This window comes from Oryzias latipes, chromosome 17 (assembly GCF_053564925.1).
Source record: "Oryzias latipes strain Hd-rR chromosome 17, Olatipes_Hd-rR_3.1".
In the NCBI taxonomy this organism is placed as follows: Eukaryota; Metazoa; Chordata; class Actinopteri; order Beloniformes; family Adrianichthyidae; genus Oryzias; species Oryzias latipes.
Genome location: NC_136253.1, coordinates 26,110,770 through 26,128,029, shown reverse-complemented (window position 1 = coordinate 26,128,029; position 17,260 = coordinate 26,110,770). Strand labels below are relative to the sequence as shown.

Here is a 17,260-nt window from a genome sequence, read left to right as displayed (position 1 = left end):
TTGGTTTTACATATCAGAAAAAACGTAAGTCTGCCTTTAAATGTCTGTTTTTCTAAGTGATAAAATAGTGCCAAATGTTAATATGCCTGCTAAAGTCAGACTAAAGGTCACGTCGCCTTAAATGTAAAAAAGGGTGCACTTTTTTGGTCACATTCTTTGAAGGTGAGACAGTTACGAATGTTCTCTCTCAGTGAAGGCTAAAGATGAGGAGAGGAGGAGATAAAAGGAAGACAGGAAAATAGAAAAAGAACAGCGATCGGCGAGAAGATGAAAGCGCGTGAGTGAGGAGAAGGCTCTTTAGAGAGGAAGAAATGGATAAGAGGAGGAAAAGGGATGACAAGCATTTGTGATTTACTCTGCCTGTAACCTAATGTTTATCCTCCACAAGTTTTAACTAGATTATCCACATTTTAGGGACTGCACACACATGCAGGCAAACATGCACATTCTTAGGCACACTCACTGAAAACATTAGTATTGATTCAGGTGATTGCTTATCAGGCTGAGTGCTCTATTCACTATTGACTAGCTGGGATGTAATCAGCAGATACACACACACACACCCTCCAGCAGGTGAACAGGAGCACATCAACATGTTTTTAATCAGAGGGGGATTATGAGGTTGTCCACCTACAAAGAAAAACAACCTGTTAAACATTCTGTCTTATGAACACACTTGATGACACAAACGCACACTTATCTAATCAGGTTTCACAGACTGGGGAGGTGTTAACTAGGTTTTACGGAGGGGGTCGATGCACAACCATCAATTTCAGGTCACCGCCTCTTCCTGTCTCTTGGAGGCTATGAGGAGGAGGAGGAGAACGGCTTTCTATTAAACTGCGTATTTCAGAAAATGCATATGCGAGTTCAGGTGTGTGACCGGGGAATGTGGCGGGGATCAAAGCCACGTCAAGAGAGCGCTAGAGGACAATTGCTCTATAAACATATAGGATTGAGTGACTTCAGCAGGGGATGTGGGGTGGGCGTTACTTCAGAAGAGTGTTGATGCCACTAGAGAGGCACATTTTTAGATAGTGTGAAAGATAGAGGGACAGAGGTTGAAGCTTGAGAGGGATGGAAAGGGAAAAAAAGGAGATTGATGGCGGCAGGAGGAGAGCCAGGGGAAAGAAGGGGAGAGGTGTGAGGAGCAAAAGATAAAAAGCTGGATTGCAGGCGTGTTTCAGAGAGGAGGGGTAAAGGGAGATGATGGGTGGGCGATTGCTCTGCGAGGGGCAAATAGAGCTTGTCATCCTTGAGATTTTTGAGGAATTGGTTGAAAATCCGAAAGTAATCTCCTCCTTGTGTTCTCCTCTCTTTTCATCTGTTCCATCTTATCTGTCTTTCATTTTTCTGCTCTCATTTCACCCTCTCAGCCGGTGCTTTTCTCGTCATTTTCCTCTTCTTTTGACTCTTCAGCCTTCATTTCCTGTTATGTTTTTGAATTTTTCATTTAGGCGAATGTATCGACCATCTGATGCATTTGCTGCAACCGGCTCAATGTGGACAATGATTACGCTGAAACTGACACTGAGAGTCAGTCAGGTTTTGATTGATTTTCCACCAAACATTTGCAAGTCTCCTTTTCCTCCCTAAATGCCAGCTGCTGAATGATCATTAAACTCACAGGGAAGGCTCTTGTTTTCATGTTTTTCTGCGATTGAGTCCACAATCCTGATCCGATTTAGCACAGCCTAATTGAGGGTTTTCATGTCTAAAACTGTACGTCTTTTTCGCGCACAAACCTACTCGTTCACATTTACTGCTCTTGCTGCTTTAGCTGGCAGCACACTGAACATCTATGCCTCATAAACAAGCTGATTTGCAGGCTATTCTGTTCTCGCCTGTTCTCATTTAATAAAGTGCTGTTATGCTATTGTTACAGCAAGAGGGAAAACATGAAAAAACACCCAAAGCTCCTCAGACACAGCACGCTGCTGACAAATCACACCAGTTATTGCTGTGTGCGTGCCATTATTGCTCTGCGAGTGCATGCGCCCAAGTGTGTGTTTGTGTGGGAAGTTTGTGCTTTTGTTCCTCTGAGGGTGCTTTGGCAGGCTGGCAGGTGCAAACGATCGGGAGCTAGCAAGCAACTGGCAGAGCCACAGATTCAGCAGATGGCCTTTCACTCAGAAAGCGTTCTCCCCTTCGGTCCTCACTTTCTCTCACTCCTTGTTAAAGAAGTTACAGCTTCTGCCTCCCAGCATCTATGTGTGTGTGTGTTTGGGTCTCTGATTTGTCTGCACTCTAATGATCCTCTAGTCTTACAAACGTTTCCTTTTCCTGCATAGCTGCAGGCTTTGGTTAAATGCCAGATCCTTGTGTGTTTTTTCTGTCTTTTAAATGTGTGAGTTCTGCTAAAAAGTCAGCATGGATTTGTTCCATCTAAGTTGGCAGTTTCTTTTTTAGCTGTTTCATCTGATCTCTGTCTCAAAGTCGGCCTGGGAGTGCATTTGTTGTCGGCGGATATTTTGAAGGAGCTTGAGGGACACGAGTGGAGAAAATCACATAAAAGTTATTGATTTGGCACTAAGTTTAAAATCACTTTTGCGAGATGTTTTGATCTAATAAAACAGGGCTTTTTTATTTTCATTCACATAAAACTACCATAGATTTTATTATAAACTTTATATATATATATATATATATATATATATATATATATATATATATATATATATATATATATATATATATATATATATATATATATATATATATATATATATATATATATATATATATATATATACACACACACACTCACATATTGTTCAAAAGTAGTGCTGGGTATTGCTGCCAGAACTTTGGAATCATAAAGTTACCATTTTAATTTATAATGAAAGTTTTACGCATTTAACAAGGCAATATCTCCCACATTTCTTTTAAAGACCAATTTTAGCTAATACAATATGATTTTTGACAACATAATATGAAGTGAAAGCAATTTTACATTTAAAGAAATACAAGAAATGCATTCGAAGGAAAACTGACCATTAGATCGGATTAATACTGATCTGATTCTCTGAGTAGAGAGTGATTCATTGAATAATTGAGTTCTCAAACCTAACCTGAATGTTAAACCCGGGAACATTATAAAAAAACTTCAGGTGGAGAGCTCAAAGAAGCAGCTTAAAAATTATAAGATGTCAAACACACTCATGATTTCAGACATTTGTCAGTTTCCTCAGCAGAGACATCACCCTCTTAAAAGTTTCATACTTGCTTTGTATTTGTGCATTTAAGACATCTGCTGTGCAGCCCAGGGCAATTCCTACAAACTTATTAGAAAAAGAAAAAAACCAGATGAGTGTTTTAATAAAGACGTATCACTGGAAGAGGAAGAACATGTCAAAAATCAATCAGCAAAAGAGTGCCAACCAAAACCGTTGTTGGAAATACCTCAAACAGTGAGTCTGTTTTTGCTTGTTTGAATTCCAAAGACACTGAAACTTCTGAGAGTTTTTTTTTCACTTGAGTCAAAATTATCAAGTAATGGAAGAAAAACAGGAAAAAAAGGACCAAGCAATAGACACGGCAACAAAATGAGGCCAACAGTAAATTTGGTGATAATCAGCAGTGCATTCATTTCCCTGTGGGTGTTGTTGGTCTGTTTGCTTGATAATAGCACTAATAATGATTTAGCAGCCAAAAAATTCACTGAATACAAATTTGCAACAAAACAACTCAGTGTGGGGATGTTTGTGTGCGTTACAAAATAGTGGCGAGGTGTGTATAATGTCATTAGGCAGATTTGTGTGTGCTGGCTTTCATGATGTTGCTTTCAATTAATGCAGGAAGCTGCAGGGTGTAGCCAAATACAGCTTTGTCTGCAGAAAACCTTGAAAGTAGCTAAGAAACGGTGCAATAATAGCATCAATGCAGGTGCAGGTGCAGGGCTGCTTCACACAGGCTTTATGCAAATGAGCATATGTTGCAGAGGAGTTTAATCAAATGTCCTACAAACATCAAGCATTAAAGAAAATCTAAACTGTTTTCCTGTCCGCACTTTTATATATCATTAGCACCCATGCGCCTAACAAACACGCAAATGCTCATCTTGACCTAATCAAGTGATGTCATTAGTTTCACACAGATTTCCATGCATGAATCTGTTAACAGATGTAAAGGAATACTTCAATTAATAATGCAGATGAGATGCTCATCTCCACCTCGTTCCTCTCACGTTTGACCTTTCAGCGGGTCATTATAAAGTCTGCTGCATCCCACCGATTACCACAGTGCAGCTCTCCTCCTTTTTCCCCCCTCTTCCTTTAATACCACTTTCTTTAATGAGAGGCTTCGCAATGAAACGTTTCCAAACAGGGTGTTAATGAAACACGGACAGGTTTATTAGTCATAACTCTTGAGTTAATCATTTACCCCTACTAATAATCAGCCCAAGTCGAGTAAATCTTTTAGGACCGTGGTCAGTGATTATTGAATCTGTGCCAGACACAGCCAAGATGGAGAGTGCCAGAAGAAACCTTCTCCACCTCGGATCCTGACGCTCACTTCCATGTCTCACAGTTGTATTGCGGCGTACATCCACACTGAGCTTTTCTAAACCTCTATGCTTATTAGCGCTCAGGCAGCGAATGTGTGTTGTTTTTCAGGTGATGAAGGAGGCTTAATTTTGCTGTGAAATAATGAGACCAAGTTTAATCCATTGATTTCATTCACAGTAATTATTTTTTATTTAATGGCTTAATGTTAAATGGAATAACCATTATTGTGAGTAATGATGAGAGAAGATACTCGCAGCAGGGTGTGTGTTTATCAATAGGTGTGTGCGAGAGGGGAGCGATGGATGAAGTAGGTTAGAGATGTCGTTTCATTGTTCGTTCTGGAAGGGTGACTAATGATTTACTGATTTCCTTTTTCTACTCATCCTGATTAGCAGAAGAAATATAATGTGGAGAGACAGGAAATGAAGGACGGGGGGAGAAAACATAAGATTAAAGCTGGCAAGCAGGAGAGTAAAATGATAGAATGAGGTGAGCAGAATGAAAGGAAACCAACAAGTTTGTTGTTTGTGTGTCCATCTATGCCTTTTTTTTAAAAACAGAAAAAGAAAAAAAAACTCCTGTCAATCCGTTTTAAAGTTACTGGACATTTGCCTTTAAGCTTCTCTGACACACATAATGCTTTTTGTTCCATCCTGCCAAAGTTTTCTCCTTTGATCTCCTTTTTGCCTCAGTCTTTGTTTCTTTCACATCATTTCTTTACTTGGGTCCAACTTTTGCTCACTACTTTTTTGTTTACGTTTCCTCTTCACACTTGTTTCTGCCGTCCTGTTTCGTCTCAACATCCCTCTTTCAGATTCTATTCCTCATTTTTCTCCTGTTCCTGTTATCTTATTGTGTTTATGTCTTCGCTGGTATGTCACTTTCAATGTTGGGGGTACGGGTGACACGTTAAAAAATGATTACTGTAATTGAATTACTTTAGTCAGTAATGAAAGACTGTAATGCATTACATAACAATTCATTTGAACAATGATTTGATTCTTATCATAATTTCTGGTTGATTATATGATTCATAGTCAATTCTCATTTAGAACGATCAGATTCACTGACCTAAAATTGATCCAGGACGTCTTTAGTCAAAAATTCAACCAGTGAGACTCAAGAGATAAATACCTGGTATTGAACAGTGCAGGTGAAGTTTTCCAGATTCCTTCTATTTCTTGCAAGCTAATCAAGTGTAAATTAAATATGCATACAAAAAACAAATCAATAAGAATTCATAGCAAATCCATTCACATTTTAGTTCAGCCCACTGTTGTTTTTCCATATCAAAATAACACACACAGAACAGTATTAGAACATTCTACCACACTGGATAAAATTCAAAGTGTTTCCACGCATTGGTTTGTTACGATGACCATTGCTGTGATGATACTTGGTAGTTTTTACATTATAGTAAAATAACCAATCCAAATAGTATTTTTCAACATCCCTGTAATCAATTGATTTCATTTTAAAAGGATTTTATAATGTACAGTATAGGTCGATTTAATTTACAACCTGCCTGACAAATCGACCTAGTTGGATTTTAAGAATAGAAATTAAGTCATTGATTACACGATTAATAGTTACACACCTAGAATTACAGTAGGGTCTGGGATTTTCTCTCAGGTCAAACAAACAGAGATCAACTGAAAAAGATAAATAAACAGAGTTACTGATGTGTGTGCGCTAATGCAGGCTTGGAGCTCGGTCAGAGTAAAATGGAGGAAGAAAGCAGATAGATGGGCATGGACAAAATTGTAGGAGCATTCGGCAGGTGGAGATATTTGCATCGTTTCCAATTTGTTGAAAAGAAAGGCAAAAACATTTCAGTTAAGTGCAAGGTGTGTCTTAGAGATAAACTGCTTTTCACAGTGCCAGTGAGCAACGTGTCCAAGCACTTGACAAGATCGCACCTTCACACCAAACTTGTGGAGCAAGATGGCCATGGCTGCAGCAACAATATTTTTGTTATTTTCCACACTGTTGTCTGAATTATAGAGAAACTATGTTATGCCTTGAACCATGTTCATTACTTTGCACAATGTTATTGTTTTAAAAATAAAGTTAAGCAGACAACGGGAGCTTGTTTGTGCAAGCTTTGTCCTTTAAGATTTTTTTTATGTAAGAAGGAAAAATAGTATTAGATTGTTTTTTAAAATAAGTCATGAGTAAAGTAAGTTCATTGCAATTCCATGTAGTAACTGAAGTAAAATAATCAATTACTTTTTATGGTAACCCAATAGTTGACCAAAAATACAACTCATAAAACCCTGAATTTGGATCCCTATGAGTTCTCACACTGCAGTTTGTGTCATCAGGACTCACTTTAAAAAACAACAAGAGGTAAAATAGCTAGAATTTGTTTAAATAAGCGCAGAGTGCAGTCAGACAAGAAAATGGAAGCTAACATGAACTCCTCCTTCTTGAGTCAGACAAGTGAGGCATGCGAGGCTCAGGCTAGCAGACTAATAAAACCAAATTAAGATGGAAATTTTCTTTATCACATGAAACCCATTCTCAATGCCTTGAATAGTAGTTCAATAAAAAGATATGAATATATGCAAAACTGAATGTTTAAGTTTAATTTCTCAGTGCTTTTTCAGCATTTGTCCGAGGACGGATGTCCCTATAGAGTAGTTTATGTTTTGTTTTTGTTGTTTGGAATATGTTTTGAGTTCAGGGTATGTTCACTTTTCTACACCCTCACTAGTCACATTTTTGATTTTTTTCTACCCCAGCTGTTTTTAATTTGGATTTTTTTCTGCCCTTCAGCTGACTAAGGTCAAATGTTTTTAGTTGCTTAGTGACAGGTCCTGTCTTTTATCACTCTTTCCAATAGTTTTCTGGGGTTTTTTTTATTTCAAAATTTTGGTTACTCTTAATTAATTGGCTATTTTTATGTTTGTATTTTTTCTAGACTTTTAGTTTCTGTCAACAAGCTATCTCCTGCAAAAAACAAGAAATACTATTGTCGTTAAAATTCTCCAGAAGATTATTGGAAAAAAAATGTTTTAACATCAATAAGGAATGAATGTGGACTCATGATAACCAGCCTATATAAGAGAAACCTGAAAATTCAGAGTGTTTAATAACTATTTAATGTGGAAAGTTCCACTCTGATTATCTTTTGAAGCATTGTACTGTTTTTAGCCAAAATAAAAAATAAAAAACTGTGTCGTTTTCTAGAACATAGTTTCTTCATCCAGCTCAGATGAGGTAATGTTTTCATACAATATCAAGCTTCATTTTTTTCATGTCCTCCGTCATCAGAAAATTATCAAAATGCCACTAGAACACTTTAAAACCACGCAAGTGGGACTTAAAAGGGTTTAAAATCTTTATTCATCCCCTAACAGTGTAACTATGGTAGAAACTGTTGATTTTGAGTGTCTTTCTAATTTGAAATGAATTAAAACTGATATTTGTTTTCTCTTTAGTCAAGTGTCTCTTTTACGTGTAAAACTGATAGGATCTTAAAAACTTGAGTTTAGTTTTATTTCTAAAAATCGGCCACTATAGACAACAAATGTAGAAAATGTTCTCAAATCAAACAACCAAAACACAATGACTTTGGGCAAAGTGACTCCAACCATTTCAGTTTCAAACAAAGAACATTTCAAATTAAAAACATGATAAACTTCTGAATCATTCTAATCCTAATGTTTTCTCTATTGCTATTCTATTTTTACTTTTATTTGTGCTCATGTTAACCAAACACTCCCTAATCTCTCCTTTCGGCTTCATCACTTATGCTATAGCCTTGGAGTTCGCCCCCCCAGCATCGTGGATGTCTCCCTGCCTCTCTTAGCTCCCTCCCTTCATCTGATTGCTTTTAGGTTAGTATGCAGTCTGAGACCCCCATTGTGCAATCTTGCCTGTCAGCACTCTCTTTTTTCCTTCTCCTTCTCTCTGCTCCTGTTTTTTTCAAAACTGCGGTGTCTGTTAAATAAAAGACTTACAGAAAGACTTACAGGACAAGGCTGTTTCCAAGGGACAAACTGGAGGAAACAAAACAAAAATAAATAGTTTAAATATGTATTTTGGACAAAATTAATGTTTTTGCCTTCAGAAAATAGAGAAAAAAGAAAGTGAAAGAGAGAACAATGTAGGAGGAACTACAATGACAGTAATGGATGGACGGCGGCTTGCTGGTAGAATGACAAATGGGTCTCGAGTGACAGAGTGTTTTATTAAAAAGTAAATTGATATGCAAATATAGAGCATGCAGCTTTGGCCGACAGGGATAGCCAGACTAAAGTGGTGCAGAGAAGCACGGAAAAATCTGGATGGATGCACAGCAGAGGTTAGAGTGTGAGCTGCTGAAGTGTCAGGATAGCTGGATGGCATGGAAAAAGTGTCTTCCTCTTTTGCATCAATGTTTTTCCTTCAAAAAAAAAAAGAAGAAACAAGTTACTGATTGAAAGCAGTGACAGGTTTGGCCCTTGAGAAAATGGAACAGTGCTTTAAAGAAGCAACGTCTACTCTGTGAATTGTTTTTTAATTGTGTTGGCTTTCAGAATTACATTTCTAAGCAGCAGTGTTGGATGTTAAAAATTAGATCTTTTGCGGTCCAGAGGTCCTCTACCAGAGGCCTGGGAGCTTGAGGGTCCTGCGCAGTATCTTAGCTGTTCCTAGCACTGCACTTTTCTGGACTGAGAGGTCTGGGGTCGTTCCAGGTATCTGTTGTAGCCACTCCTCCAGCTTGGGGGTTACTGCCCCGAGTGCTCCAATTACCACAGGCACCACTGTCACCTTCACTTTCCATGCTTTCTTCAGTTCTTCTCTGAGTCCCTGGTATTTCTCCCATTTCTCATGTTCCTCCTTCCTGATCCTTCCATCATTTGGTACTGACACATCCACCACAACGGCTTTCCTCTGTTTTTTTTTATCGAGAACTACAATGTCTTGTTGGTTTGCCATTACCATCCTGTCAGCCTGTATCTGGAAGACCCACAGGATTTTTGCTCTCTACCACTTTTGGAGGTATTTCCCATTTTAACTGTTTCCCATTAGATGTGAGAACAGAGAACAAACAAACACACATACATATTATATATATATATATATATATATATATATATATATATATATATATATATATATGTATAGATCGATAGATTGATAGATATAAATTACATCCTTTTCTATGTAAACTATGAGCTAACTTAATCTGTGACAGAGACTGGCACTGACAATATCGTAAGCATGGTCTGTGCATATTATACTCATAAATTTTATTTGCACTGTGGAAATTAAATATAATATCCTCACAACATTATTTACAGCTTAACAACCCCCTTAACTCATAATTTTTTCACATGGGACACTGTCTTTCTTTTTGTTTGACACAAATGGTCAGACCAAAAATATTTGATCTTTTCCTCCTAGATTTCAAAGGCCTGTTCCCAGAATGTCATTCTGCTCTTGGCAGAGGACTACGGTCCCCTAAGAGTACTGAATAATTGTCAATTATTTTTTTTTGGCACTTGTTGCTGTCTTGTTGTCTTAGTTTTGGAATCAGGGCTTCTCCAAACAAACCGTGATCAGTGCAGTTTTCTGCAGCCTTGTTGCATATTCATTTAGGTCATTGTTATGCTCAAAAGCCTTGGTTTATGTTGATAAAGGAAATATCATCACCAATAAACCTGAGGAAAACACATGTTCCAATTAAACAATGAGATTATCCAGATTAATTCTTACATAAATAAATGTATATTTTTTATTTATTTTATTTATTCATTCAATCATTGAATTAATTCAATATTCAGTATTGAATATTGAATAGGCAAAGAATTTTATGACTTAACTTTTGAAAAATAAATATTTGCCATTATAAAAGACATATTACAGATATCGTACAGATTTAATGTTTACCAAATGTAAAAAGTATGTAAATTCTTAAAGGGAAAAAAAAAACTTTTTTAATTAAAAAAAGTGAGATGAACTCAATAATATTAAAAGTTTAAAGAAAAGGTATAGAGTTAATATTTAATGCTTCTATTTAGGAATAAAAAAGAAGAAATTCACGTCTACAGTGTGACAGTATGGTTTTCATTCTTTCTCCTGGGTCCATGTTTTTCCCCTTTGGTCTTCAGCAGCTGAACTGGGGTCAGTTGCATTCATTTGAAGGTATTAAATATCTTTTGGTACAAACTCACCCAGACACAGCTGTCAGGGGAAACAAAAGCCACGGCCATGTCAGGTTTTTCAGCGTGTTTAAGACTGTAGCACTAATGAGTCATGACGCTTCTAACTGTTGAAGAGGAATGAGCTTCTCTGTAATTACTATGGAAATGTGTTCATTTCCCATCAGACACACATACATATGCAGCCACCGGGACTCACACACTCAAATTAACACAGAGACACATGCAGCCATGGCAGGGCAGTGGGTTGGGCTTAACATGAGTGTGTGGGTGTTAGTGTGTTTGCATCCCAGAGGAGTTCTCAGGGTTGGAGCAGAAGTGTCACCCATGTCCCATTATCCATATGCTTTAGGCGCATGCCCCAAAGCGCTGAGTATGTATGATTGTGAGTCAAGGGGTGTAATGATAGTCCCTTGGTGATTGGCCAGCCAGAGCCCAGCTGATGACCAGGTGGGTCCCAACTCCTCCAAGCTTAGACCCCCACCTCTAGTCCTCAAACAGCAGCAGAGGTCTCCAGCCTTTTTAACATGTGTGCCTGTGTGTGCTTTTATTCCCCAGACAGTCTATTGATGCATTCAGCTGTGTAGAATCAACACTAGGATTAGGTACCAAATGACTCAAACTCACTAAGCACCATTTTTTTAATGTGTGCATCTCGTTGTCTTGCCTGTTCTCTACTTAGTATTCTTCTCCGATCATTTTTGTCTTCATCTAATTTCTTTCCTTTTCTTGATCCAATCTTTCATTTCAGTTCCGTTTCCCTTCTGTCCTTTTCTCTGCTGCTTTCCTAAATCGCATACCATCTGTGCTGCAGATTCCCAGTTACTCCTGGCTCCAAGCCCGCATCAATTTATCCTCTTGATGGACAGACAGACCGACTGGGTTATGCTGGACCTGTGGCCCTAAAACCAATCATCTCCTGGCCTAGATACATAAATAAGTTATAGCATGAATCCCATACCAAATTAAACTCCAAATGTGAGGAAACAAAAAATCCCAAAGTAACATCTGCTTAGCCTTTTCTTCTTTATCACAATGTGCAGTTTTTTCTCTGCATCAAAGAAAAGATGAAGGACGCTACAGTATGTCTGTTCTAAAGTGTCATGTGATGCTGCTTTTGTATTTAAGCTTTTCTGTTTAATTCAAAGAGAGAAGTGCAGGATGAGGACAATTTTATACATGATCAGGACCTTTAAAACACTTCTTGAAAACAGAAAGAGCATAAGTTTTCGGAAACCAACACCATCTCCAACCAACACAAGCGGGCAAGAATCCCCCGTAGAGGTCTGTAAGGCAGAACAAGTTTAACACTTCCTCACAGCTGCACTGCAGGTTTAGGTCAATCAATTTGTCAATATTTCGTATAGCTCTTTGGACTAACCCTGGCTGCGGGGGTGCATGCAGGAGGGTGTGAGTAAAAAGCTTAAAGAGGTGAGTGTGTAATGATCAGAGCACACAGACAGCTTTAAAGAAGTGTTTCATTGCTTCAGAATGAGGGCGGACACACTCAAACAGCGATTTAATAAACATCAAGAAAAAGTACTATAGAATGAAAGGAGATATGTGGTAATAAAGTTTATGTTTTCCATCCAGACAAGTCAAATTTAGAGGATGTGATGTTTGAAGATAAAAAGAAGTTGCTCAAATGCACAGCTTTTGGCACTGGATCTGAACTTCCTGCATATAACTTTATCGAAAATGCAAACAGATGTGTGCTCATGGAAGTAAGGTGATCTTCTACACATGTCCTCTGAAGGGTTTACTTAAGTTGGCCTGTTTGTGGCTGGAAGGCTGTCATTAGTGAGCGCCCAGTTTAAGAATCTGTGAAGCACCATGATGCAGCTGTGTGTCTCATTCTCAGGCATTGTGGATACATCAAAGCTAAGCAAGACCCGGATGAGGAGAAGATGCAGTTCCAGCATGGCCGAGGTAAAGACACCAGTACTCACGGAATCTGCAGAAACACGTCTGTCCATGACGTCAGACTTTGTGCTCCCATATGGAGAATGACCCACACTTATGAAGCACTTTTATTAGCTTTTTTAAATATACCTGTCAAGGCTAGATATATGCATGGGCAAAGGGGGGGTCACCCCCCCCCACCCCCAAATGCTGTGGCTGTCCCCCCTTCCAAACGTGATAGCCCGCAAAAATCCAAAACTAAATCCAAAACTAAAGAAATAAGACTTACTGTGCTTTATGGATAGATGAACTGATATGATGATAGCATAGTTTTCTGGGCATTTTAGGAGGTTGGAGGGATCTGACACCCCAAACTCTCAGCGCACCCAGACTTTCTCTTTTCTGATATTTTACTGGAACCTCATGGTGGGGCTGGCTAAATCCAGGCCTGGTACTTGTTTTTTTCATCATTTCCCCAACTAGATTTTAATTTATTTCAATTTGCTGTAACCCTTGTGCTATCCTAGGCACTTTAACATTGGGAGTTGGGTCATCTAGACCCACTAGTCATGGTAGAGATAACATGTCGATGTAAGGGTGGGATCATAGGATGGCACATGGGTTAAAGGAAATCATCGGAATGCCAATTTCCCAAAAAACATACACATTTTTTTTTAAAAACAGTGATGCTAATTTGTTGTTTTTAACCTCATTAAATATATATATATATATTTTTTTTAATCTACCATGCAGTGAAGCTTCCGGGCAGCAGGACGTACATCCATCCTCACACCTACGAAGACCCCAACCAGGCTGTCCGAGACTTTGCCAAAGAGATCGATGCTTCCAATATTCGCATAGAAAGAGTCATTGGCGGTGGTGAGTTGGCAGTAATGCTGAGGCTAAATACTTTATTAAGTCAGAACTCAGTAAAATAGTTTATATGAATTTACCAAAAATGTGTTAAAACCTTTAACAGCAGTTTTTCACATTTTTTTTGGAATATGTTTGCTTGCAAATTTATTTTGTGCTGGATCTAGTAAAAAACTGTTAAATTTCCTTTCAGTAAAACAGCTCATAGATGTCCCCCAATCTCTTATAAAAACGAAAAGTTTAATTTCCTTTTCAGGGTTTGTTTAAAGTGTGACTTTTGTGTGTGCGTGTCTGTGTGTAGGAGAATTTGGGGAGGTGTGCAGCGGCCGACTGCGTGTCCAGGGGAAGAGGGAGATCTATGTGGCCATCAAGAGTCTGAAGGCAGGGTACTCTGACAAACAGAGGCGAGACTTCCTGTCTGAGGCCTCCATCATGGGGCAGTTTGATCACCCCAACATCATCAGGCTGGAGGGTGTGGTCACTAAATGTGAGTGAACGGCACGTGGTTAAAACTTATCAACAAACAGTGAGTGTTTACTGTTCATGTCCAAGCCCTACAGAGGCTTGTGATGTTTGAGCTGCTCCTCGATCAGAGAAACTGCTCCATCACCGTGGTAACACCATTGAGATTGAGCTTTGCAAATTTGTGACCATCCACCTCTCACACATCCACTTGTTTACTCCACATGATTGTGCTTGGCCAATTAGAGCGAGTCTGTGTTGATGCAGGTGACATAGACATAGGTATGGTTCAAAAGAATCTTTATTCATCTTGGTTCTTGCTCCTCTCTTTCAGTCACTCCACGTGATTTCTGCTTATCTTTCTTCTGTCAGAATAGAGATACCAAGCAGTCAAGGCTTTGCATTCCATCGTCTTTGGCAGCCCTAAATCAAAATTCCAGCTCGGCATCAAAACAAACAAAAAAATAGCGTTTCTGCGCAACAGAGAATTTGTGTCTTTATGACCAACTTTCTTTCAAAGTAGGATAACAAAACAGCAAAAGTCAAGTATTGAGCCGCAGAGTAAGTGGATAATGATAGATCTTGAATTACAATCAACAAACACATCACTTCAACCCCTCCACCCCTTTTTATTTCTATCTTTTTCCAAATGTATAATGACAGGCAGTTGAAGAGCTGAGTGGCAGAAACAAGAGCCAGCACTTTTACTTCCTAATTAGAAGATGGAATATGAAAACAAAAGTAACCTTGGCAAAATTACTAGAGCGCATGTTACTTATGAGCAAGTTAGTCAACGTTCAATCCAGTGTCCAATAGGCAGACTTCCCAGCAGAAACAATCATACACCGTGGATCCAAAACATCAACCACAACATTCCAGTTTCATATTTTTAAATAATGTTCCCCCACGGTCCACCTTTCACACACTTGTTTGGCGGATTGTTTTCAGAGCAATTTAGCATGTTTTTGTCTCGTTTAACAGCGCATTGTGTGCAGTATCCTGTATGGCCATAGACCTCGTCAATCAATCTCCTCTGTGCCTTGTCTCCTGTACAGAATGCATTCAGTTTGCCAAATCTATATAAATCTTTGATCGTGATCAGATCATGAAGTTTTAACTTTGAGTTTAAGCAAGAGAGAGATGTGTTAAGATGTCAATGTCTGTGTGAGAAAATTGTAGTAAGTGTGTCCTGAGCCTCAAGACATCTATAATTCTCTTAACCCAATCTCTGGTTATTTTTTAGAACACAACCCCTGGGATAAACAAAGGAACACAATAATTTATATCAAATTAAGCATTTTCTTTTGATTGACAGATGGTTGTGGAACCATTAGGATTTGAAGTCAAAGTTTGTTGTTCAAACAATTGATGCGTCTGCCCGTTTTTAGAATGCTAGGGGTTTAAATGTTTGTCATGTCTAACCAAGTTGGCTTTAAAGGACCCCAAAACAAACCAGAGTGTTACTGGACAGCTGGGTTTCTCCATCTGTCTTATTCCTATGGACATCACATTTGTCAACTTTATTTGTTTCTTAAAATCTGTAACATCAGAAATGTGTTGTTCAGATTCTATATCACTCTAGATTTTCTTTCCTTACATCTTAATTTTTTATCAAATCAACAGATAAAGAAATGTTTAAGAAAAGGGTTACGTATTTTATTATTCATGTATTCAGTCTCCACCCTATACATTTAGTCTTTTAAAATGCATGAGAGCAGCTTTACCTGCAGCACCTCCTTGGCTTCATGCAATTAGATGTTGGCACTTTACATTTAATAAAGGAATGAATGCAGTTTTTCACATCTTTCAGCTCTGGGTCACTCTCTGGTATGAAATGCAAATGCTGACTTCACTGGGATACATGAGATGTGTGACAGGACTAATTCAGAATGTTGACTTTTTTCACTATATGCGAAACAGTAGAAATAGCCCAAACATAAAAGGTAATTGCTAAACCAAAGAATGGAGACACATTTTTTATAATCCTGGTTAGAAAGGATGGATCCTGATTCCTTATCTGTGAGTTTGTTTTTTTGTTTTTTTTACTCCTGTTTGCCATATCTTTGTCATCTTCCTGTTCCACACATCCAGTTGTTTGTCAAATATTTGCAGACATGCAAAAGTGAGAAGGAAAGATGGTGCAAAAATCAGGGATTTGAACAAACAAATCTCTGCTTCCCCGCTTGTCACACTCCCTGCTGTCACGCTCTCAGATCTTCAGCGCATCTCTCAGCTTTGCTTGGTGGTGCCTGGGCCAACAACAAAAGAGCAAGTGCATATGCACAGATGTGAATATTAATACTTCAGAAACTTAATTGGATGTGCTTTTTTGCCTCATAAATATTCAGCGGTGTGCATATTATGACTGACACCCTACTGCATTTCTCATTAATTTTCCTGCTATTGTTTCCCTCTTCCTGTTTCTCTTCCTCAGACGCAACATGTAGATGTGTAATTATGGCACCCTCTTTTTAGGAACTGACAATTCTGTTTGGAAAAACCAAAATAAATTCCATAATTATGATCAAGTACTTGAAGTGTAATGCTGGTTGACAGCAGAATCAGCTAAATAACCAAAATGGGAAAAAAAAGAAAACAAACTGTTTTTGACTTGACAGGGTATTTATTTTAGCAAAATAGACTTGTCTCTAAGCTCTTATGCTTTTTGGATGAAATAATTGAAATGGTTTATTTTTTTTTCAGTGTCTAATAAGAGCTTCCCTCCTTCATTTCCTCGTGTCTCCCTCTTCACCTGTCTTCACGGCACATTGAGGAGCTGATAGAGCCTCACAGAAACAAATCTCACTAGCAGAGCAGTAATTTCACAGGTCACAGCCCAGGGTGTGTATGTTCCAGCAAAAGGGGTGAGAGTTGAGATGGGTCAATAATTCCTTCAGGCCTTTTTCTCTGGCACCAGCTGGTCCCTTCACACCGGTCTCAGTCTAATCAGACTGGCTAGACCCTGATTGCTCCGGACTCAGGTGTGCTGGATCGGTTTGTGTAGGTGTAAAGTAGACACAGAAGTAGCATTGGTCTAAGTAAGGCTCCAAGTAATTGCTTTTCAGCTGTGGTAGGAGTCTGAGCAGCGTCAGCAAAAGCAGAAGTAGCTGTGGTGGTGTAAAGTAAAAAGCAGCGGCCAAAACAATATTAACAACAGTTGCAAAAAAAATATTAAAAATGCTTTCAAAAGCAAGAAACAGAAGACAGGCCCAAATTAAAGGGTAGGCCAAACACAAACATAAAAGGAAGTGCAAAATCATTAAATACTATGATACAAATTATTCTGATTAAGATTTTATAAATTCCCAGAATGTTTACAACATAGTAGTTTAGAACCTGTGCTCAGAGGTAAAACAAAAATGT

The 17,260-nt window shown here is 38.4% G+C and overlaps 1 protein-coding gene across 4 annotated transcripts in view; it reads left to right on the top strand.

Moving 5' to 3' along the window:
• Positions 1 to 17,260, top strand: part of epha4b (eph receptor A4b) — a 90,995-nt gene that overhangs the window by 59,992 nt on the left and 13,743 nt on the right. For 2 of the 4 annotated variants that reach the window (XM_020710990.2, XM_020710989.2), the window contains exons 11-14: positions 8,273 to 8,350; positions 12,522 to 12,589; positions 13,316 to 13,441; positions 13,737 to 13,922. In XM_020710990.2, the coding sequence (XP_020566649.1) occupies positions 8,273 to 8,350; positions 12,522 to 12,589; positions 13,316 to 13,441; positions 13,737 to 13,922 (458 nt within the window). The remainder of the gene's footprint in view (positions 1 to 8,272; positions 8,351 to 12,521; positions 12,590 to 13,315; positions 13,442 to 13,736; positions 13,923 to 17,260) is intronic. The other 2 variants (XM_078935653.1, XM_011486671.4) reach the window with 1 other exon arrangement.